Source organism: Symphodus melops (genome assembly GCF_947650265.1).
Source record: "Symphodus melops genome assembly, chromosome: 4".
NCBI classification, from domain to species: Eukaryota; Metazoa; Chordata; class Actinopteri; order Labriformes; family Labridae; genus Symphodus; species Symphodus melops.
This window is the reverse complement of record NC_136694.1, coordinates 23621917-23647694: the sequence shown is the minus strand read 5'-3', so window position 1 is coordinate 23647694 and position 25778 is coordinate 23621917. Positions and strand designations below refer to the sequence as shown.

The 25778-nt window shown below is 40.2% G+C and overlaps 1 protein-coding gene across 2 annotated transcripts in view; it reads right to left on the bottom strand.

Annotated features, from left to right (window-relative positions):
• tox2 (TOX high mobility group box family member 2) overlaps positions 1–24838 on the bottom strand; it is a 101711-nt gene extending 76873 nt beyond the window's left edge. The window contains exons 1-2 of one of the 2 annotated variants that reach the window (XM_079341084.1): positions 24796–24838; positions 23374–24024 (exon numbers count right to left, since the gene is read on the bottom strand). In XM_079341084.1, coding sequence (XP_079197210.1) covers positions 23374–23466 — 93 coding nt within the window. In that variant the 5' untranslated portion in view covers positions 23467–24024; positions 24796–24838. Of the gene's footprint in view, positions 1–23373; positions 24025–24795 lie in introns of those variants that run through there. The other variant, XM_079341085.1, reaches the window with a different exon arrangement.
• Positions 24839–25778: the final 940 nt, after the last annotated feature.

Here is a 25778-nt window from a genome sequence, read left to right as displayed (position 1 = left end):
TTGATTTTGTGGATGGATACTTTCTCTCTTTACGTCTGCACCTCTTTGCCTCCCTCTCACTCTCTCTGCCCTTACATCTTTCTCTCCATCTTGAGTGCTGTGCCTCACCCTAATTAGAAATTCCCCCTCCGACCAACTGAAATTGAATTGCCCATCATTTGCATAATGATAGCTCACCGGGCTGACGGGCGATTTACCGTGAGATGAAATGTAGCAATCACTTAAGAGAGTGACCATGAGGGAGTGAAGGTAAGGGAGGGAGGGAGGGAGGGAGGAGAAAAAGAGAGAATAGGAACAAAGATGAAATGGGATCACACAGATAGAGAGAGGTGAAGAAACACGGTGTGAAAGAAAGAGAGAAATCCGACAGGTATTTAGGTTATTGTCTCATACAGCGATATAGCTAGAGGGAAGGCTGCGTCCCCAATATGACAGGGCCTGGACACAACAAGGACACGTAAGGACGTTTATGTAAGACTGTTCCTCTTTTCAATGCAAGCACTTCTGTCTTCCAGCTCTAATCATCAGAGAGCATATTTCATTTAGAGCTGTTATTACGACCACAGAAATTCTGAATTTCCTTTTTATTCAGTCCTAATGCACATGATATCTTGTTGGCTTTCTTTTAAGCTACAGTTGATCCCACACTTTTGTCAACACATAGGCTGAATAAGTGTGAAGTTGGTTGTCTTAGATTTTACAGTCGTTGGCTTTACATATATATTGCAAGTAACTGTTGAACTTGTGGGCGTAGAAAGCATGAAACATCTCCAAATATGTGATACTGTATCTCCCTTCATGCCTGTTGGCTGGCTCCTTCCTTTTTCCCTTCAAGCAAAATGGCCACCTTTCACTGTGTGTACATGAAGACAAGCCTAGGATTGGTCACATCGCCACAGATACAGTGCCTGCAGTTTGGGAATGATTTCAAATATTTAAGAGATCTTGCTTTAGATTTATGAAAGCATTGAGGCTTTACGTCGGAGGAGTTTTAATCACGCAGCTGTCAACATCACATGGCTAACAGTGTAAAATGGTCGCGTTCAGAAAACAAAACTTTAGGATTTTGGTGCTCTGCATTTAATCTTACGTGTCATGACAGCATATCAAAACAATAAACTAGAGAACAGTTTCAGCTTCAGGTTTTGACACGTTTATAGGAGTCAGGATTACTGCTACAACTGCATCTGCCATTCCAAATATGATAGCTTATATGCTAATCCATACCCTAATGTTGATATGCGTTATCTATTCTTCTGCTGCATTCATGGACCTCAAGAATATTATCATGAAGTCACAGACAATTCATTACAATAACAACTGAGAAGGCCCAGCATGAGAAGAACAAGACATGTTTTCCTCCGAGTTTGTTATTTCACAGTAGCTTATTTTCAGAATCCAATTGACTCTATCATTGGCGAAACAAAAAGTCCATCAACAGCCTCTTTAACAGCTGGCAGCAGCAAGTGGGTCAAGAAAACATTTACCATTTGGCATCAACAGCTCATAATATTTATGTTGCCTTTAATTTTCCGACTGATGGAAAAACAGCGAACGCTCGGTATTGAGGAAAGAGCTGGTCATCAGGATACAGGGGTTCGCTGTTTTTGAACGTTAAGAGAGCAGGAAATAAAACACTTCAAAACAAAACGTGAATGTCAGTGGCCTCAATTGTTGGTGTAAATGGGATTCTGTTACGCTGCTATTTATAACCTCCTGAGTAGATGTTTGGCACATTTTGAATCTGTCCCTGCGCAAGATCAACATCGGGAACTCCTAAACCACCCACAGTTTATAAGAAGTCGTCAGGCTGTCAGATGTGTAGCTGTCAGTGAACGCCCCATGAGTGTGAGAACTGACACAGAGTGAGCAAATTCCTGTAATCAACAATTTGATAATCATCTCATCTCGTTGTCTCGTCTCTGCTGGGGTATTGATCTCACATTCCACCAGGCCTGAAAATTAGATTTGTTCAAAAATCCTGATAAATCTAGCCTGGGTGATGTCACGTAAATACAGACAAATTGAATAACACCGGATTGGTATGAAAAAGGCAAAATGACAGCGAGGAGGACCACAAACTTGTCACCAAGGTGCTTTTACATCCAAGTGCCTTATTAATGGGAGTGAACTGGCAGAGGAAAGTGGTCTAGAGGTCATATTTGTTTCTAATAGTCGGAGTGATATGTTGGGCTATCAGGTTGGAAGCTCTGCCCGGACTCTGATAAGGCCACTGTTTATTGTCCAACTTCCACTCTTTAACCTGAGTAACCTCAGACTCTCACACAGGGTATTTTCCACTCCTTAGCCATTACCTCAACATGTGTGTGTGTGTGTGTGTGTGTGTGTGTGTGTGTGTGTGTGTGTGTGTGTGTGTGTGTGTGTGTGTGTGTGAGAGAGAGTGTGTGTGAGAGTGTGTGGTGGGTTTGGGTGTGTGCGTGAGGAACAGAGAGAGACAGGCATACAGGGAGATAAGGTAAGCGGTTAAATTATTGATTATTGAAGGAAATAAAGTGTTTCAGTAATCAAACACTCATAAGGTAGAAGACGAGCCTCAGATGAGTTCTGTTCTGTGTTTGGTCCCCAGGTAGACAAGCATCAGGCCCGCAACTTCCTGTTTCATGTAAAAATGTAATTAAAAAAATATTAATTTTTAAAGGGACATTGTGGTCAAATACCTTAAAAGTAGATTTCTATTCTAGTTGTGTATTTAATATAAGCAGAGGTCCACATTTGAGCAGAGCAGCATTACAGGTCCAATTTTGGTGAGAAAACGTGTGAGATTGTGTTTTTGTCCTTATGCTGTAAGTGAGTTATCTTTGGTCACAAATCACAAATCTTGACCTAATTAAAAAAGTCCTGTCGCCGCTCGATAACTGACAAGTCATCAGAAACCACACAGATGTCACACAAAACGACACACTGAAATGCACACACACACGCGCGCGCACACACACGCACACGCACACGCACACACATCAGTCAGTGCTCAAATCATTTATTCAGTTCCTCAATCTCTTCCTCTGTCCATCTCTACATAAGCGATCAGTGATCACATGTCGCATGTTAAAGTCGTCCGTCCCAGACAGGAGGGAGTTAAGTCCCTTATCTCTCCTCCCCAGAAGAAATTCCTACTAGAGGCCTCGCTCTGCTGGTTTCCTGCCTTCTTGCCCAATGCCCTATTTTTACTCATCGGGGCTCTAGAATACCAGGGGCAGCTTTTTCCTTGTCACTAACATATTTCCTGCCATTCTCACTCTGACATTTCTCTCCACTGCACGCTCTGCTCAAATCATTCCCCCTCTTTATGGGTCATAACCTTTCAGTCGAGGCCGTTCATATTCAAATGTACCTGCTGATGCCGGAGACGCTGCGAGCTCACCTGTCATTCTGGTCATTCTTTCTTTAAGTTTTCACAGGATTTTAATGTAAGCTTTTGCGAGGTGTTCATTTGAGAGAAACAATCAGGTGCTGTGCTGCCAGGCTGAATGACTGCACAGTATTATGGCTCATCCACAGAAGCAATAGCTGTTATTTTTTTATTTTTTTTATGCTGTTAACAAATGTCAAAACGTATGTCCCTTCACTTTGTTAAAGGTTTGCGTGTTCCTTCCAACAAGCGGAAGATTCTGTATAGCAACTGAGGTTAATGTGGCTTAGCTAGCATGAATTCACATTAACATGACTTTTGTTTCATTTCAACTTCAGCACAGTCAGTGGAAAATTCACGAAAAGGTTGCGTTTCTTTAAGGTAACTATTCCCACAGAAACTGAAATAAAAAGGTGAAAAAGCCCTTTAAAAAAAACATGTCTGTTTATTGCTTTAAGGATTGGATTTTATGTATTGAAGGAAAATGTTATTCATTCAGTGCAAAACTGACTTTCCTATGTATAATACCTTAATTTATATTTTTTTAAAAATCATAAAAATAAGAAGTACATAAAAAAACAGCTATTATAAATTGAAGCATAGCAAGGCAAATTGCTCCTTGCTGCAAAACTATACAAACTATTTGCCCTTCATCAGTTGCTTAATATCTTTTGTAATCATCGAGTAATTCACAATGTAACAAACAGAGTGCTCAAATCTAAGATTAGAAACCTTGGCCTAAAAGCCCTTGCTATGATGAATTATCTATTTAGCTGTACAGTTAGTTGTATAACAAACTATATTTAGTTCCTACCCACACATATTGCACCAAACAAGAAAACTGGGGGAAAAAAATTGAATGCAAAAAATGCACCCTTTGGAGAACATCGACATCCAGATACTAATATTTTCTGTGTTGGTAATTAATTTAAAAGTTGACCATATTAGTTAACAAGCCAAATCGTATGATACTAAACAGACTCCTGGCTCAGGCATTATGGTTGAGAATAAAAATGCTTCTTCTTTGGTGAAGCTGCTCTTGAAATAGACTTGATTTCAGGTTTGATGAGCTCTCAATCTTTAATTGCTGACATGTATTTTGATAGCTGGAAACATCCCGCCACAGCTACAAATCAGAACTAGATTTCCTCAGCGGTCCCCACTTTACTGAAGCATTTCATGACCAGCTTGAGCGACAAGGTGAACCTGAATGTACCACTTCACTCACACGGCTCTGGGGTCTTTGGTACAGAATGTGCAGTTAGAGAAATTCAAAGTGAGAGGCCTGAGGAGAAAAATGAATGGCAGTTTAATGAATGTCTGGGGAGATATGATATCAGTGACTGGCTCTTACAGTGCAGCTTTCATCCTATTCATAGACCAACATGCTTTAAATGCAGCTGGATCAATCCTGGTTAAAAACACTAATGGCACATAAAGGGAGTACACTCTGCTACTGTGTTTCCTTACCAAGGTCTGATCACTCCAAGACACTGGAATGCAGAAAATATCCAGTCAGCCTCAGGTGAAGAAACCGTCTATTGTCTAAATTTTCAAGGCTACTTTTCTGGCAAAGTGCGAGTATTGACAGAGAGTTTGGCCTCGTATTCATTCTTTGCACTAATAAATGAGCTGATACTCATTCGGATGAGAGGGATATCATGGACCAAAGACGTTCGACACCTGCGCTCGAATCACTCTCTCCATTGTAAGGCTTATTTTTTTGTCCCTCTTACTGGGTACATTTATGAATATCAATATTATTTCGCAGTTGGAGGTAAATGGTATTGAGTGGTTGCCAAGTTGCTAGAGGGGGAGACTGCTCAGCTGACTCAAAGAGCCATTCTCCATTTTTATCTCTCAATCAGTTTGTATTTGTCCGCGTGTGTATGCCTGAATCTAATGTGTGTGCACGTCTGTGTGTGTGTGTGTGTGTGTGTGTGTGTGCGTGTGTGTGTAAATGTGTGTTTCATTTGATGAGGAGGAGCAGAATGAGTTGCCATGTGAGAAAAGGTTCACGTGATGCAGGCAAATACAGCCGGTCTTCAGCTGGATGGAAAGACTGTAATCAAACCATAAATCAGAAATCACTGAACTGCCATCCACCCACCCCCTCTCTCCTTCCCCCTCCTTCTTTTTTTTTTTTTTGTGTGACTACCCTCCTACTCCTCTTTGCAGAGCTCTTTGTATATGTTACATACAGGCATACGTACTGTATGGTGCACTAGAGGAGGTGACGAGAAGATCAACAAAAAAGCCATTAGCCTTGTACCAAAATGAGAACTAAAAAGCAGGATGTTAGCCAAGTACATTTACACATAATGGAATATGGTTTAGCGTTTTGTTCAAGAAATGAAAGATGTTAAGAAAGCGGGAAAAAAAAGACACTTCTCCTACTGATAAATACGACTACCAAAAAAAGATTTAAAAAAACAGAAACACCAAAAGGTTTTGTATATAATCGGTAAAATCAGGTTTACAGTATATGTGCATGAAGGTGAAAGATAAAAGAAGCTTGCAAAAAAGGGTAGAGAGGGATAACCAGAAACTATGTGCAATATACATAACAATGGCTATATCAGGATTTATGGGGAAATGCACTATGAAAGAAATTCAAATTCAATTCATTTTTAAAAAGTTTTCGTTAAAGGTTGTGTTGGCTAAATTCAGCAATAGTGTGTATTAAAACCCTTTCTACAGCTTAAACAAACAACTGCATGTTCATGTGTTTTTCTACCTACTCACAAACACTCCATATTTGTCTGGCCGTGACTTCCATAGAGAGCCACCTGGTGTGCTGTAATATCAGGAGAACAGTTGGGTCATTGTTGAAGAGCTGTGTGATATCAAGGAGAGTGACCCATTTAGAGCCCGGCCTCTGAGCTGACAAGCCTCTGTTATGTCTAGGACATCTGGATGGCCGGATCCTCTCACTCCGCTGTAATACACGTACAAGGCAATCTTTTCCAGAGAGAAAAAGAAATCCTACACGGACACGGATATTTCACACAATCTGCTGTAGGATCTATTGAAAAGGTGAGGGCTGTAAATTGATGCTGATTCTGGCAGAATCTGTTTTAGAGCACTGAGAAATCTGGAGTGGATCCAAGCAACAATTCAAGCGGCGGTGGTCATCTTGTAGGAGCACATCGCTATCTGCTACTCTGCAAAAAAAATGTTCTGTAAAGATCAAATGATCAAGGGAAAACAAGTTCTATCTTATTATTCAAATGAGAACTTCTTTTTTTCAGAAGCTGATTCATCCCTGTGATGTTCAAAAGTGTTTTTTTGCATATTCTGCAAAATAACTGTTGCAGGGGAAAGTGACTGCTTGAGGTAAAGAAATAACAAAATGAATTCAAAAAGAAATGTTTTCGTTCATGGATGACATACAATGTTGCCCAGAACTACTGAGACTTATCCAATGAAGCTGCAGTGTTGTGCATTATATAAACGAATACATGAATGCATAATGAGCGGCCAAAATGAGCCAAGAAAAGCACACTGAACAAATCCCCTGGGGGGGGGGAGGAAATTATTCCGTATAGACGAGGACACAATTCATAATAATATCGAGAAGGAGAACTTTCTTTTTTCTCTTTATTTAAAAATGCATGCTTCAAATGTAAAAACCAAAACAACCCTACCTTTATTGAAGGCTCAGCTTAGCTGCAAGATAAGGATTTTAAAGTGTTTTACACTCAATCCAAAGCCTTCTTTTCAGATAATGGCCTGAGGTGAAATTGACACATAAACAAAACACAAGCCAACCTAATATATGTATGGTACAAATATGCACATTTGTGCACCACACAGCTGGTACAAGGCAACAGCAAAAGCTCTGAAAGAACTCCCACTGTCATTTGACTTTTTGTAGCCCAAACAATATTTCTGTATCATGAGGTAATTCATTTTTCTATGCAGAGGCAATTGGCTGCAAAGATTGAATCATCAGCCCTTGTTTCATTTTCCATGTAATTAAATCAGCTTCTGGGAGAGAAAAAAAAACGTTGTAAGCTGGCATACAATTTAGGGAAAATTAGCATTTTTAATCACAGTACATTACTTTAATAACTCAATAAATCTGTGGCAGCTGGAGCATCTGAGAATGTTGTCACAGCCACTTAGCTCTGTGCCTGCAACTAATACAGTCTGATGAGAATCCGCCAGAGAGAGAGAGAGAGAAAGAAACAGAGAGAGAGAGAGAGAAGAGGGTGAGAGAAAGAGGAGAAAAAAAATCCAGCAGAGTAAGACAGCGAGGAAGTGGATCAAGAGAGAGGGAAACAAAAGCGTGGCAGGTGAGGAGACAAAAAAAAGGGGTGAGCACAACCAGGAAGAAAGAAACAGCACTGAAGTCTTTGGCACAGAGAGGGGCTCAGCACTTGTCACACCTCGTTCAGTTATTAACTGTTAATCCCCAATTAGCTCATTCGTCACCTCGGTGTCGTACATGAGACCTGCTTAGCCCTCGTGCTGCTTTGTTGCTCAGGAAGATAGTAGTTGCCAAATACACTAAACAAGCCTGAAAGACTGCAGAAAATGTAATTTCATTGTAAAGGGATGTCAAGAAACGGGAATCCTCCTCTGAATGCAGACACTTACTCAAACCAGAGCCACAAAAGCGACAACACATCAAAGCTGATGCACCAACTTCTGAACCGACAGGAGGAGAAGTTACTTCTCTTCACGGTGAGGAGAAATGTTTTTGAAATGGTAAAAAAAAAAAAAAAAGCTAAGTGTCGCTGTTAGGTCGAGCATAAGTTCATCGTTGACCTCTCCATATTTACATTTTGAATAGTTTTCCCAACACTTTTCAGTCCAAGCCTCAATACTTAAACACAATATCCATAATGACATTCTCTTAAAAAAGGTCGAGGTCCTGATTCGTTTTTCAAACAGTACTTGGATGGTTTGTGTTTCAGTTCATCTCTTGTAAGGCTGCAAAACTGATTGCGATTTTAAATGAATTGACAAATGAGAAAAGTCCTCCTCCCAAACGCATAGACTAAAACTGCTTGTTTTACTTATCTGTCCAATTTCTAGTGTGCAGCCTTTTCAGTTTCCAAAGGGGAAATCAATATTCACAGACAAGGTTCCTCTGGATGTTGCATAACGTGACGGAAACGTAGGCTCCTAGTCCGCATAGTAGGTTCCAGCATTGTATGTCCTCTTATTCAACATACATTTTGCTTTTCATGATTTACTTTAATAGAAAAATTACAATTACAAACCAAAGCCATGTCAGACAAGCAGCTGGGATTGGCCCAACCTGAATGAGAAAGGATGACAATTTGTCGGTTCAGGAGAGGAACCACAGAGGGGAAATTTAACATTCGATCTTCGATGTGTCTGGTCTCTGTGTTTAAGTTACTTTGGAGAATGGAGGAAAAAAAATCAAGTTAAATTGGAGTCAAATTGGTCAGTTTTTTCAAATATTTTGCCTTAAATTGGTTATAGAAGGTGTGGCAAAAAATCTGTTGATCATCAAAAAACCCCCAAATATATCAATTAATCATTCCAGCTAGTTGTCTTTTAAAACGTCACCACCAAAACCTAACCTTGACTAAGTCAGACTTTACCGTCAAAACTTGAGGGGCTTGCTCTCGACTAAACACTTAAGTAGGAATACTTGTTTGATGTTCGACAATACTCACTCTTCTGCTGCGTTGAAAATAAGGGCAAACGTGAGCAGGTGCACCAGCAAAAATGAAAGTGAGAAGTGTGTGTTCCGTCAGCGCGCACACACGTCTCAGAAACAGGAATCTGTCTTTGTGCCACGTTAGATATGATCTATATTCTTTCTTTTCTTTTTTTGCTCTCAAAGTTTGCAGAATTGCTCATCAGGCCTCTTTGTCTGTTCACAAGATAAAGCTCTATCCTTCCATCTCCTCTTCCTCTCAGATGTTTGTTTCCGGTTGCGTGCACAGCTTGAGAGCTAAGGTGATTTGTTTTAAAGTTTAACAGTGTATCCTTAAGTTTGGGCTTTCACACACAGATGTACTTACATCTCAGTTACAGTCGAAGCAAGCCTACAGTAGACAACACAAAGAAAAACAATCCTTTGCCTTACTGAGATGTGAGTTTATATCCGACATATGCAGAAGAGGCCCATGAAAGCATTATGGCACACAATCATTGCCCTGGAGCTGTATTGGCATGCGTCTGTGCCTGTTCGCTCTATCTTTGCAGCTCCATTGAGGAGACTGAGGAGCCCTGTTTCCACTGATACACAGCTTTTTGATTCACTTAGTAGGTTTTGTCATGTGCATATTGGATTAAGGCTCTGACGGAAAATCAACCGTGCAGCCTGGGAACACACCGGCCATGCCACAGCACCCACAAACAGCCATAAGCATCGTAGCGGTAGACCTTGCTAATAATTAGCTCATCATCTCAGCACCTCTCTCTCTCTCTCTCTCTCTCTCTCTCTCTCTCTCTCTCTCTCTCTGGGTCTGTAGTACACTATCCAGAAGTGTCATGGCGTTGGACATACCAGAATATTTCCATGTGCTCCCAGAGGACAAGCAGGGACACACGCAGGACTTGTAGTTTTCTCCATATCGACTGTGTGACTAACGCTAAAATAGCACCCGGAGAATTTAAGTTGATCTGACAGGACATGTACAAGAAAAAGCTATTATAACGCCATGCCAGGCTGATTTTGTAAGAACGGCTCGGCTGGGCAGCTTGATCCATTTGCAGATCAGGCGGCAGTGGATCAGTCAAAGGCAGCTGGACTATTTTATAATACTACACAACAAATACACAACACCCTAGCTACTAAAATGTCTGGCTCTGAATTGATCTGCTGCTTCCTCTGTCTTCTCTTCCCCTCTCAATTTCTCTCATAACACTATTGTTCAGGTGTTTTCGCACAGGCGTGACATGTCAGGATTTGCTGTTATTCTGCTTCAAAAATGCTCGAAATTAAACCAGAAGAGAACAATTTCCTCCAATGTCGAACAGAAATTTGAGAACATTTGTTTTCTTTATTGTGGTTGATTGTGCTCAGCAAAACGGAAGATCATGTTGTACTTGTGAGAGCAAAAACAACATAAAATGTCAACAACTTTTGCTAATAGGAAGGAAGTGATGGCAGAGGTTTTTCGCAAAATATCTACCATGTTACTTCCATTAAAAATGAGGAGAAGTGGTAATATCTTTTAATCTCTTTGGTTGAATTAAGTAAAAAAAAGAAAGAAACATTGACAATGTAAAACAAGCGTGTTGAATGTAAAGTGTAAATGAACACTTTTTGCACAAACAATAAACAATGACCTGAAACATTAGTCTCACTTTCCCTCAAATTACTGTGAAGCACAACGCAGCTTTTAGCTAACTAGAAAACACAAATCACACATGTGGCTGCTTGCAGGCTTATCTATGGGGTTTCCTCTAACTAAGCAGGGGCTGTACAAATCTTTTTAAGATCTAACTTATAGGATGTATAAAACATGGACGTAGTCTCAGTTACCTCACACATTGGTTACTGAAGGCTAATTTTAAAGGTTGACGAACATTCTGTCCCAACCCAACTCTTGGTCAACTGAAAAAAGGGCAAAGAGAAGCCAAGAAGCCTCCTGGACAAAACAAACTGCAGGCCAAAGAGTCACGCCCTTAGTTATGCTTAACACATTTTTACATAGGTTGTGTATGTGACTTTCAGAGCCAGCCCCAAGTGGACACTCGTGGAACTGCCGTTTTTTTGTTGTACTTTTGGGAGATTGCTGATTGATCAAATAATATTATCACAACTTAACTACAATGATAGAGCCTTACACATGTGGAGACAAAATCAAACAATCTCCGTAAATTGTGAAGGTCTCTTTGTAGATTATGAATTTTACATGAAAAACATGTAAAAATGTGTACATCAAACTTTTTTTTTTTTATATATATTTATTTAATAAGCCCTCTTGATTAAGTTCTGATACCTTTGTTTAATCACAGAGTTTAACACCAAAATATATAAGGTCACTATATGCCTTTTTGCTTCTGACACATTAAGAGTGTATTATCTTTTATCTTGACATATACCCACAGCTACATTCACCTCTTCATTTGCATTGTCTCACGTGTCTCGTTGTACATGATTCATTTGGTCTTTATTTTTACATTAGAAGGGGTCGGTGAGGTCTGGCCAATGTCTTAGTTGGGATTGGTTACCTTGTGGAGAGGCAGTGTGTCCAGTGAAAGATTCACACACTCTATATGGTAAACAGCAGTGTAGCACAGTCTCATATGTAGACTAGGATCAACAACTGGAGCTTTACATGTGACTGTATATAAAAACATTATTACAGAGTGTGTTTCTGCACCATGGCCTTGTGGTTTCTGATATGGCACGGTGAGTGAAATGGCAGAGAAGCCAATTTACAGTTTATAACTCAACCACACATCAATAATAGGAAAAAAATAGATTACAGTAAATCCATGGTTCAAAAGCTGCATACCTCGGAAATGTCAAAGGGGAAACCACAACGGATAACTCATCTCAAAACTCATTTCAACTGCACAGTGCTTGCTGTATTACAAATATTCAACAGCCAACTGTTCCCTCCAGGTATTTTTCAGCAAAACACTCTATACATTTTCATTTCAGATGAGAAGAAAAAGGAATGTACTTTTTTTTCCACTGGCAAGCAGCCAAACCAATTTAATTACATTCCAAATGTGCGCAATCTCCACGTAGAAACCAGCCCGTGTTGTATTTCTCAAAACTTCAACAACCTCCTTGACTTTCTCCGAGTAATTGAAATCTTCCACTCTTCCACCCTCGTCATTATGCCGAGCAGCAAAAAGTACAACAAACCAAACTGAAGGGAACAAGGAGAGCTGGCTCTGAGAATGAGCTGCTTTAGCCAATTTGTAACTTCATCAGCACATCTTCATACACTTTCTCTGAAGTCAATTAAAAGAGTATTAGGTGGAGGATATCAAGGAAGAGCTAACGCCTCTCTCCTGCCAACAAGCCACTGATTGTACCCATGACTCCTGTCAGCGAAATCCCGTCAAAGTCTGACGAGGGGTCATCACTTTTCATTTCAGATTCAGACTCTATCCTTAAGGTGTGTCCAAAAAGTACAGAAACATTTCTTTTCATGTGGAAATATCTGATTATTTGAATGCATCTGAAAGAAATCACACTATGCAGTGAAAAAAAAAAAAAGTAGTCTCTGGTTTCAAGAGGAAACGTTTTACTACAAACAAGCAGAGCTGCAGTAATTAAGACTACAGCGACAATTTGGAAATAAAATAAATGTTTTCCTCATTTCTAAATATGGCTGACAGTTTTTCCCCCTGTTTCCATCATTACAGAGATGAGGAATACATTCCCAATTAATGTTTCAGTGCCTGATAAAACATCAAAAGATCCTTTAAAAACAGCTTACTGCCAAATCGTTTCAAGTGTCTCAGGATTTCACTTCTTTAACTGCAAAGACAAACTATAATCTCACAGAGGTCCTCCCATCTTCCCTGTGGGTAATTATGGGCTGGCAGGCGAATAAATCATCCATCCAAACTGGCAGTAGTGTGGATTTGTATGGACACTACAACCCAGAAAAAGGTCCTGAGGTGACCGCAGTACAAGGCATGGTATCAGTCACACGATGCCGTGTTTGCTTCAGGAAATCCTAATAGCTACGTGTGACGCTCAAGGACCACAGAGATCCCAAAAAAGGTAATCCCCCTCCCCATGTAGAATTAAAAAAGAAAAAGAAAAAGAAATGAATGTAAAGGTTTTAAAATGTGAGATCATTTGAGCAATTAACCCACTATTTATGTACATGTTCTCACTCTCCCCCCTCTCTCTCTCTCTCTCTCTCTCTGTCACTGAAAGTGTCTGAGAGCTCAGCCACATGCCAGTGCCTTTGTGTCAAAGATTAAGTGAAACCAGGAGTGCCAGCAATGCTGTGTTTGCACAGTGAAAACACTTGGCTTCAGCTGCACCAACATACTGATCAGCACACTGAGGTCTACAAACCTGAGGCAACTACTGTACATCTATAATCAATACAGGATAGTTGTCACTTAAGCTTACTGTAATCATTATTCTGTATTTGTTGTAGGTTTAAAAAAAACAAACAGGATAAAAGCTGAGCTATAGTGACACTAAAACATGTGCTTTCAAAAAGAGAAATACAATTACACATGCATTTAAGTACAAGTTGTAGTGGTTTTATTTGACTCGGACTGTTCATACGACAACATTCAAAATGACGAAGGAGCAAAAGAAAAAAAAAAAAAAAAAACGAGTATCACCATGCAGCGAATGGAATTCCTGGAAAGCAAGCCAAAGCTACAATAAAAATATTATGAACAAAGCCCAAAAGTGCCAGAGGTGGTTTACTAGACTGAGGCAGAGAGGGGCCTGGGGGGACTGTGGGTTTGTAGTGATAGGAAGGGGAGTCTCACACTCACGCACACGCACACAGCACGCACACTTGGCACAGAGCAACACAGAGACAAACTGCACACAGCACAGGGACGATCCTCTGTGGCCTTACCTAACTTTCTGTGTAATCCAGAAGTCACTCTAACACATTTTCAAAATTAAAAAAAAAACAACAGAAGACATCAAACACGATTTAATTTTCAAAAGTTTCCTTTGAATTTAAGCTAAGGCATATGTTCAATGTCAATGATTTTAAGGGCATAGCAATGTCACCCTGCGCTGAGGTTATTTATGCCTCTGTTCGAGAGCAGGGCTGGTAAAGTCATCCTGAATATTAGGGAAGTAAGCGACAAAATGTGTGAAACCATACTTATCTTTCTCATCAATCTATCTAATATGCATGACCCAGCCTTATATCTTCCCTAAACTGTGACTGTTATCGCACTCACAGATCACAGGATTAACTGTAAATATAAAAGCAGCCATGCTATAAAGTACAGTAATCAGTACAGAAGTGGCTCGGGCTTTTGCAGCACATAAACACAACAGCAATTCTGTGGTTTGTGTGTTCACACGTGTGTGCTTGTGTTTATTTATGGTGCGCAAGTGTGGGCATGCTTGCATCTGCCTGTAAGTGTGTGTGTGTCTGTGTGTGTGTGTGTGTGTGTGTGTGTGTGTGTCTACCTAAAAGAGAGTGCATGCGTGTGTGTGTGTGTACTTGTGGTCTCTGTGAATGTGGACCTGCACCAGCCATCTCCAGTTGTGTTTGCACAGGACATGCCTCAGGAAGCTCAGACAACTGCTCATGTTTGCCTGGTTTCAAACTTCTCTTAATGCAACCGACAGCTGCATTCTTTCGCCACACAGAGAGCATGTTTTTTTTTTTTTTCTTTTTTTTTCCAGTCCATCCTATGGAATCTCTTGGTTACTTGTCTGATGAAAACAACCATTCCCCAGGTGAGCTTGGGAGTTGTAATCAAAGAAATGAACCAAGTACTGGTTGACCCTCTGACGAGTAAATTGTCAATGCTCTCTCATTATTGTCCAAAACCTCCGAATCTGTTCCCTGATCAGCTGTCAGTCTGCTGTTAAATACATAAACCATCACAAAAACAATGTCTGACTCCAGAGTGGAGAAGAAAATACTTCTATAACAGCTGCAACAAACAACTATGTTTATTACTATCCTGATAATTTGGATGATAAATCTTTAGTATTTGAATCTATAAATGGTTAACACATGATGATAATGTCCTGAGGCCAAGAGGACATCATCAAATACTATAACCATAGTCCAAAACCCATGATTGTTATTTACAGTCCTAAACGACAAAGAAACAATTGCTCATTTGAAAAACTGAAAACAGCAAATATTTGACATTTCTGTCTGAAAAAAAGTATAAAAAACACATAAAGAGTCTAAAGAGTGGCAACTAAGTTCCTTTCTAATAAAAACAGTAATCATTGTAGCTGCTGCATTTTGCTGTCTTTACATATGTAAGACTAATAGACTGACACTGTCTAAAATGAAGTTCCGATATAAAAGGTAAATCTCAGCATTCAAATCCACAATCTGTCCAAAGTCCCCCCACTGAAGTGCCAAAAGGCCCCCAAATACCCCCCCCCCCCCCCCTTCTCTCCTCAGTGTTTCATTTCCTGCTCATAGACTAAACAGCAGACTCAAACTACTTCACGTCAACCCCTTTACTAAAAGAAGAAGAAGAAAAAAAAAAAAAACCTTTTAGTCCCAAAACATAGGCTGCATTTCATAAAGCATCACTGGAGATGTGAAACGAAAAAGAAAAAAAAACAAAATGGTGCGCTGAACTGTGAGATCTTTGGCGAGTGTGAACGGGGGCGATGATGAGCTGTGCTTATGTGAAACGTTAATATGCTTTTCTCATACGATGATTACGCTAATTTATGTACCACAGCCTGCTTTATACAAATCTGCCAAGGCCAATAACTCACACTTGTAATCTCCAGCATCTAGAATAATCACTTTTGTGGTCCATGTGTTTATAAATGAAATGATGAAGCTATTATCCTAATGAAGATCAGATTTGCAGCATTTCTATGCAACAAATACTTGTCTTCTTCCCCTCCATGCTGACACGCTGATACCTTAATTGTAGAACAACAGGAGCAAGGAAAATTGTACTTTTGCCTAATTAGGACTTGCAGTTGGCAGTAAGGATGCTGAAACTGTTGCAACAAAGACACACTTCCTGACCTGCAGTCTAAACCACATGTATGTTGATGATGCTAAATGTCAGCAGCAACAATAAGTTTGGTTGTTGCCTTGGTGAACCGAAGATATAGAGTTGCACAACAGAAGGTCACAGCAGTCTGAGAGTTAATATTGACTTATGGTTATAATGAAAAACAAGCCGACTCTTTTCTGCAGGCGGTTGTATAACATTATTTCGGTCCATATGCTTTACAGAAATATCAGGACCACATTGTGTAGATATCAAAAGGAAACATTTCCGAAAGGATGTTTTTTATTTTGTCCGAGCTGATAGAAAGAGAATGTGTCTGCTTTGAAATGCTACTGTAACACTTTGAGAAACACTGCACAGTTTCTCCCTCACATCAGCCGACAGAAGGCGGAACGGTGCACAGAAATGGTTAAATGAATCACATGAAGCAGATGCTTTTCTCTCTCTCTCTCTCTCTCTCTCTCTCTCTCTCCCTCTCTCTCTTTTACGCACACACACATTCATTAGTGAAATCCATCAATCAACATTTCATGCAGTTTGGGTTTGAACCACACCAAATGCACTAAAACAATAAACGTCTGTCTTTCAAGTCGCTATCTGGACTGGAACACATCTGGTGGCATAGCTCATTTTGGTTTCCACATCGTTGAATGACATTACAGACGGGATGGCGAGCTGAAATATAAAGTACCCCCTAAAAAATCTCCCTGCATTTTCCCCTCCATCGTCTGCAGCCCCTTTGCTCTCTCTTTCTCTCTCTCTCTCTCTTTCTCTACATACACACCCAAGATCTACTCCCCCCCCCCCCCCCCTCCATACGAACCAGCTAACCTCGCAAATGCTATTCCAACCGACCCCCATCCCCCAACCAATCAAGAAGTGAATATAAAACAGCACAAGGAGACTGGGTGGTGTGCCTGTGTGTGTCTAGTGCTACACAGACTTGCAAGGCTATTGCTACCGAGGAGCCGGTGTGGCCTCCTGAGGTGAAGACAGTTTAAAACGCTTTGGCACATTGGACTTCTTTACACAAGTCGTGGGGGGATGAAATACACACTCAACACCCAGCTGAGGAGCCAGGAGTCAATCCTGACTGTAGTATTTAGGCTTCAAGGGGTGGTGACGATAATTAGGGTTAATGTGATTTAATGAGGGGCGCAAGGTGGGCCGGGGAAAGCCTGCTCTGATTCCTAATCAACGTCAACATTTGAATTATTGTGACACCTTGAGAAGCGGCTGTGTTTTTTGCATTACATTACAGTTTGCCGAGCCTGAAAATCTGCTGTCACTCTGACTCTTAAAGCTTTTAAAATAAAGCATCTTCAGGGTGACAGATTGCAATGTGATGGCAGATAGCAGAAGTAGATCACAAAAGTATACTGTGAAAAGTTTTAAAAAAAATGCACTGTCATGAGTAAATTCTACGCAGTTATAACTATATATCATCGACATAAATAGCCAGTTTCTATGGACTGAGGTGATTAAGTAGCTAACCAGGCAGGATAAACTATACTATCTATTTTCAGCTGTACATGACTTATGACCCTCTTAACACCTCTAGTAGCTCTGAGTCATGTCTGCTCCAGATTATAAAGTACAGAGCAGAGCAACGGGAGAGCTGCAGAGTCTGGTTGTCACCTTCGCTATCCTGTAGGTTAAACTGGAGTCCGTGCTGGTAAATCCCTGTTATGGCCAGTACTATAGCCTCTCACCTGTTCTTTAAACAGTCAACAGCTGTCCTCAAATACCCTGTGAAACCCCTTACAGGTACAGCTGCGCAGCGAAGGTTACAGTATCGCTGTTATAGTCATTCTTCTTTTGTTGCTATGTTTCTTCAATGCTGTAACGAAGGGAAATAAACGTAAACCGTATTGCTTCATAAGAGCATCAATACCTTTGTCTCTTACTGTCTCTTGTACATCTGCCTTGTGAATATGGGGCCCTGTAGTTTTAGGTCCTGAAATTCTCCCATGGGACAGAAGGGAGTGATCTATTTGGCCCATTTATTATTCTAATGCATCCATATATATATATATATATATATATATACACACACACACACATATACACACACATTTATATATATAGTTGCAGTTTTTAAAGAGTCGTTGCTGCAGGCTTAAGGTTAAAGGGTAACTTAGCTAGTTTAGCTGTTGAATATTTTTTGAGCTGTTGTCTGAACTGGAGCAGGAAGTTAAATTATTATGGAGGTTATTTGACACCATCTGTTTATTAGGTATGTATTTATATCTGTATATATTTTAATGCAGAGACAATGTTTTCTCGCTGCCCCTCCTTTATACAATTTCCCAATGGGAGAAATGGGTGTCATTTAATGAGCTCATGTATTACCCTAAGCCATCCCTTCATTAACCAATACTTTATACATATATATTTTTATCTTCTAACCTGCCGACACATTGATTTGATTGAATTGGCACAGAAACATTTCCGTTTGAAGAGCGATTACAGTTAGCTTAAACCTACTGTAATGCTAAATAGGAAAAAGTGTATGTTTTGGTATGTGCTCATCAGAATACAGTAAATAGTGTAGTGCTGAATCCTTCAGAACCCTGTTTTAAGGCGACTTCCTCTCAAACGCACAGAAAGAGTCCACTGCTTGCATAAGGACGGTTCAACTCAATTATCCAGAGCTTTCCACCTAATTCCTGTGAAAAAAAAATGTACTCAACATAGTATTGTTTTTCCTCTTCTTGGGTTTTAAACAGTCTTCATAAATGCAGATTTCTCTCACTGTAATGGTCTGTGCACATAAGACAATCTAAGCCCCACTGCTCCAGAGAATAGCACTGTAGCTACTTATCATTAACTCAAAGACACAATCAGCCCCAGGCGATCCGGCTTCCCTCCATAACCTTTTGACATTGCTGCTGGGAAGGTAAATGAGAGACGAAGTTCGGCAGAGAGAGAGAGAGAAGGGGGGGAGAGCTGGGGAGACAGAAAGACTTGAACATGAATAGTGCCAGGAAGCGGTTAGACTGAAGAAAAAAACTTCTCAAGTAGACAGTTTAAGGGTTTTTTAAACACAAAATATAGCCATGATTGAATTTCGTTCTCTTTTATTTGCTTTGGGTTCTGTATTAAACAATAAAACCGCAATTCCCAGTTCTAGCAGCTTTGCACTGGTGTGATTAGAGCCATGCATGGGTTAACATTTTCCCTGTGAGAACTGTTGGGATATTGCAACTCGGACTGGCCAGTCAGCAGAATGTTATGAATGGGCACAATGAAAAACCCCAAGTCCACGCTGTCGACCCAAGAATGCTTTCCTCCATGTAATTAACTCTTCTCTTTACAGAATGAGCTACCGCTGAAATGCTCTTTTCTGTTTTTTTTTTCAGTTTCTATTACAGTCATGCTTTAAAGTTAAAAAAAAAAAAAAAACATTCTGAGAATTCAACATGAAAAATATTTTCGCCTGGCTATACTTCGAACTATTTCTGTGACTAATACAGAGATTTGGAAAGTAGTGGAAATGGAGCGGACCACTTGAAAAGGGGCTGTACGTGCTCTGCTGGACAAATGTCAGCTGCCTGTGCACGTATAAAGACATACAACAAGGCTTCACAGAGTGAAGCATGTGGGAAAACCTGAATCGATGCATAAATGATGGCTATCTTGTTAAACATGATTCATACATCTAGCCTGAAGCTACATTAGCAATTAGGTATGCTCTGTGCGCACATGCATTTTTGCTTTGATTGAGATATCACGTCTGTGTGTACTTAAACAGCACAAATAATGTATCAATAGAGTGTTTCCTTTGCACTGCGGTGAAAACAGCTTCAGTGTATAAAAATAACATAAAGTAACATGGAAGAGGCTGCAACTATGTAAAGAATAACATCTGCAAACCATTGGTTTATAAAGCTACAGTATAACTACAGTATAATTACAAGAGAGCCTCTCTCTCTCTCTCTCTCTCTCTCTCTCTCTCTCTCGGGCGCTGTGCTGTTAGAGGGAAGAGGGATGAGGAGAAAGTGGAACAGCTACAGTAATCTATCCAACTTCATTTCACCGGAGTGATTCTGCCCGGGGGTATGCACAAGTCATAATGCATTTGACAAATAGTCTGCCGCTAAAACAGGCATTTGCGAAGAAGTGGCCTTCAGCGCTGGTATACACAGCTGAGTGTGCGCTGAACAAACAAGCCTCCCACTCAGCGAGGAAAAAGATACAGAGAGGCTTCAAAAAGATTAGGAGAAATCTTGGGCGAAAAGTAAAGATGACTCACGGTGATTGTGCAAGTGCAGGACAACGAGAGTTGGATGGAGTTGAGAAGAGCAACAGAGCCGCGGGGCTCGCAGCACAAACACAAATCGATGCTTTGCTCATGTGCTGTTCTTTGCATTGTTCTGAAAATGTGGATGCGCAGGTTGTTTTATTAAGGAGTTACAATGAAATGAAGAGGTGCATAAAGGTCTTTTTGTCTCACATAATCTCTGCATCTGTATGCGTGGGGGTCATAATCTGATGTTAGTTTTGAAAAAAGGCAAACAAAGCTCTGACACACGAGACATTTATGATCAGTGCGTACTGTATTTTTCTGTTTTTTGTAAAGTTTAATTGCTGGAAAATCCATTCATTAAAGTCAAAGGCCAAGTGCATCCACTGAATTGCCCTATTGACAGATCCTGTCAGTGTGATCCATATTCCTGGCATGCATCAATCAATCATCAGTCAGAATGTGGCCAATCAGCTTCAACCAGTTTCGGCTTTCACATTCTTTACGTTCCACGATTATTAACCCTTTCAGGAAGTGAACAAAAAAAGTCATTGTTAAAAAAGCCTAATCTCAGAAATAAATGTGTTTGAGTTTATACAGCTTGGAGAGGAAGTGATGGGCTTTTATATTTAGACTGTAACAATTAAGTCTTATGCTCACTTCCTGGTTGGTGTATTGTATACTTTACAGTAAAACACAAATTCACAAGTGAGTTTCATACAAGCAGTATATTCTGCCAAGTGTAAATGATAACGAATTGGCACATTCATACCATGGCAGTGCATAGACAACAAAGCAGGCCTATTTCTACTGTAATGTGTACTTTTGCCAAACATCATAGCCCAATTAAAATCACTGACTTGTGATCGTCTTCTTACTCCTGCAAAATATTAAGAAAGAAAAAATTCAACCATGCGTGCAGTCCCTGTCATAAGCTACAATATATCTACGACATATGAAATGTTGTTTTTGTGGTTATGTATCATCTTTGCAGGTGAAGTAACATTAGCCCACTCAAGAAACGAGACGGGGTCAACGTCATCCGGCCCCTGAAATTAAACTGCCACAAATATGAACTATTGCCAAATCATCATATGAAGCCCCTGCATCAATATTCAACAGTCTATGTGCAGCAGCACAGATAATATGTCACTTTACATCTTAGTCTCGGCTGTTACTTAAGTAATGACAACGTTATATGATTCTATCCTTGAAACCCAAAGCTACGTCTTGGCGGGCCAACAACCTCTACGCTCGCTGAATCATGACAACAAGTGCTGTTCATTGTGTTAACACCACAACCATGAGACACAGCCAGAGAGCAGGGTCACGTCGAGATCTTATAGGTTCAGGCTGCAGCTTCTGTGCATGTGTGTGTGTGTGTGTGTGTGTAAATGTGTGTTTCATTTGATGAGGAGCAGAATATGTGTGTGTGTGTGTGTGTGTGTGTGTGTGTGTGTGTGTGTGTGTGTGTGTGTGTGTGTGTGTGATATTAAAGACATGGCGGATTATAAAAACCCTTGGATGTGAGAATGGGCAACATTTTTATTTAAAATTTCAGAGTGCGGATCAGTTTTATGTTACATTTTGAGGCTTAAAGTTGACATTTCAGTAGCTCAGAGGTTAAGGAATGACAGTAGCTGATGTAAAGTACTCGTGTATTGAAATTCAAGCCAGGGCAGGGTGGGTGTGGGAGTGTGTGTCTATATGGTATGCATGCAGGTGACTGTGTGTATGAACAGGGGAGATTAACAATTCAAATATTGTGCGGCTGCTATAATGTTTCACTTTGTCATCAGTGAATGTTAACTGCCTGCTGGCTCCCCTCCAGGTGCTAAGGCAAGCAAACCTATTTGAATGGCTGCTGGTGTAATGCCTCCTTTAGCTCTGCCCAGTGTTTACACAAGTTTAACCTCCGCCACATGAAAAAATAATCCCCCAGTGCTAGAAATCTTGGACTTTTGCTTGGTTTTTAATTTATCCATGCAAGAAACGTAATCTGTAAAGTGGGCTACTGTTGTGGAAAAAGTGAAAGGGCCAATGACATTCAACAATAACTGACAAATTCAGCACAACATTTAGTGATTAAAACCAAACTGATGCAAGCTGACTGTGTTACTTTTCTTTACGAGTATCTTTTTGGTGGTACGGATTTTATGACAGCACTTTAGAGTTTGAAGTTATATTGGACACAAACCCGTGCGTAAAAACGCAGAATCACTTCGCAATACTGCCCTTTCTGAGAAAAGCACTAAAGACGTTCAAGTTATTATTAAAACTACAAGCTTGACAATTGTAAACACTAACATAGGTTTAGATAGATAAAAATGAAAACCTGAAAAGTTATTTTACGCACTGATAAGGTTGGATATCCGCGTGAAAAGGGGGCTACAATAGTCTCTGTCTGGCAACTCTTACATCGGGCTAACGTGCAAAGAAACACTCCATCATCTGTAGAATATGCTGTAAAAAAACTGCATGATATAAATCTAAGGCACGGCAGACCCGTAACACGCACCTAAATTAAAGGTATGGTCTTGATAGTTCGGGATTAATTGTGGAACCGTGTGGGAACCTGTGTGGAGCTGATAAGAATGAATGTCCGTTGTTAGCTCGGGAAAGGTTTAAATGATTTGTATAGTGGACTATTTTGATTTAAGATAACAAAAAAAAAACACTGATTAGATGTGATTCTAATTTGTGTTAAAAGGAGATCATCAATTTCTTTGGAGAGCGTCTCGCGCTCCAACTCAGCTCGCAGGACAGCTACAGTAGAATGTATCCACAGTTTATTCTCGTGAAAACATTTGCAAAATGTAATCAAAGGGATAAACTGGATGCACGAGCTCGGAACAGATGAGATCAACCATGCACTTCAGAAATACTGCAAAGTTCACTGGTCGATGCTTATAAAGACTCATTTCTGTTAACTTCATCCCGAGGGAGAAAGAAAAGTGCAACACTTGTCACTAATTGTCTCATGGCAAACACATTACAACAGATTTTATATCAAATGTCTGTATATATATTTGCAGAAGCTATATGGGCCACAATGTGTAAGCAATGATTGTGTGCACCATCGCACCGAAAGCTGCACATCTGTCCAAATAAACGCTCTTAAAGTGGAGGTTATATTTACCTTGTTGGAGTGGTAATAGTCCAAACCGGAGTCAGTCGGTAACGTACATGAACCCACGCTTGAAGGGGGAACTGGATAAAATCTGACGTCCATCTCAGAGTCCGCAAGACTGACGGCATGAAAGCGTAGCTCCAAAAACCGGTGCGAGTTCTCTCTCTCTCTCTCTCTCTCTCTCTCTCTCTCTCTACTGCTCACACACGCGCTCTATCTTTCTCTCTCTCTCTCTCTTTCTCTCTGTCTCTCTCTGGCTCCTTTTTTGCCTCTCGTGTTTTAAACAGAAAAAGTCGAAGTAAAAGAAGCTCGCATCCGTCCTACACTTTCTTCAGCACTGTCTTTGTATTTAGCAGCACGGTGATGCTCACATTTCACATCCCTATAAAGTTCACTTGGACAATGGGAGGGGGAGCGAGGAGTAACTAACAGTGAGGGAAAAAAAATTAAAAGTCAGTCGCCCACTGAAGCAGTTTTTTTCAGCGAGCAGTTAAGCAGGTAAACACACAGAGTAGATCTTGTCGACGGTTTCTCCCGAAACGCTCGTGCTCCGTCCCTGGTTTCCAGACGCGCTGGAGCTTTGTCATGGAGGGAGCGCTCATACACATCCATGCGTTCCCGGACACAGAGAGGCTGCAGGGCTGCGACCTCTACTGGCCACTGGAGGAACAGCAAAGACAGGAGGCAGAGGAGATGAGGGAGGATTGACAGGGAGAGTCTCTCCTCCCAAACTAAGGTCACGCTTTCTCTGTGTGCTGGATAGAGACATTCAGCATGATACAATGCTAATTCGGATCTATCTCAAGCTAACTTAACTCTGATTAAAGTCTAAATGGAATAGATCTAAACAAAGTTTTAGTGTCCATTTTTAAAGTTACAACCAGCTAAGCTCCTAACCTCTGTCCCTACCTGACTCTGAGCTGGTATAAAAAAACAATGGATGTGTAGAGTATAGGGCTGCACCTGACCAACCATTTCTGTAATCTTAGCATTTGCATCAAATTGCAAAAAATCCGTCTTTGTAGCAAAAATATAGAATCCAGAAAGGCTTTGTGCCTCAGCATTAGTATATTTCACCAATTGGACTGAGGCCTAATGAACATGCTTTCAAACCATTATGATGCTGTCTTAAAGCAGCCATCAGATTAACTGGTGCTGATTTTGGGGTTTTGGATTTAGGAGACAACACAACAACATAAAAAAGACATTATAAAATCTGTTGTTAAGGAGCTGAATTTCACTCTTTCATACTTGGTTGACTCAACTGACACGGCATCACAATTTATTAGCTGGTTGTATGTTTTTTTGGGGTTTTTTTAACATCCAATATGTATTTCCAAAAGAAGCTAGTTCACAGAGATGTTCAAGAAATATGGCTGAGTTAAACAAATTTAACACTTTTAATTGGTTTGTTGTGGAATATAAAGTTACCTCAAATGGAAAAACGGACATAAAAAAACCTTCAGATAGCGCTGCTGTTAACTGAGTGGTGAGTGTGAGCATCCCATGTACAGAGACTGTAGTCCTTGAAGTGTTCAACCTGAGTTCAAATCTAACCAGTGGCTCCTTTCCTCTGTCCTGTCTCTCTATTAAAGGCGCCAAAGGCTCTCCCTTCAAAAAAAAGTGGATGCTTCATGTTTCATCCAGAAGGTAAAATGAAAATGTGATGTCAAAGAGTCAAACATGTTTCTATGTGATGTAACACAATGTTTCATAATTCATTGTGTGTAGAAATCATATAGCTTCAGTGTTGAAACAACAGATAAATAATTTATTACAGTAAGGGAAAAAGCTGTTTTATAACCTATACTTAAAGGAATTAATCTGAACTGGAGCTAACAGCCACATTATGTTTGATTTCTACACTAACACTGATGTGCAAATCTAAAGCCAACTGCCATGAAACCTCCTGCAGTTCTTGTTGACACATTTTGTCCCTCAGTTTCTTTATGGTATCACTGAATTGACTGTTGTGAGTTTCCATTAACACAGCTGCATGTTTAATATCAAGAGGGACACAGCTGAGATTCAGGGAAAACAACAAAAAAGTGTCAAATGAAAGTTTTAACGTATTTTTTTAAAAATATATTCTGATGGAATTTTCTGTTGTTGATCTTTCTAAGGAAACATGACAAAGGTTAATAGGACAAGCAAAAGAAGGATTTGTGTTTTGACATTCTTTTCACAAAGTTAAATTGAAATGACTTTCATCTCTCTGAAACCCCGTCTTATGATTTGTAATACTTGGTATAATTTAGGCCATGAAGATAATGCTCAGCTATCATTTTATGTAACCTCCGTCTCACCTCCACCACTACACACCATCAATGCCCCAGGCTATTTTCAAAATTCCCTTTTTTTACCACTATATTCTATTTTGATGCCTGTTCTCTAGCCAGTAGGCAATTGAATAC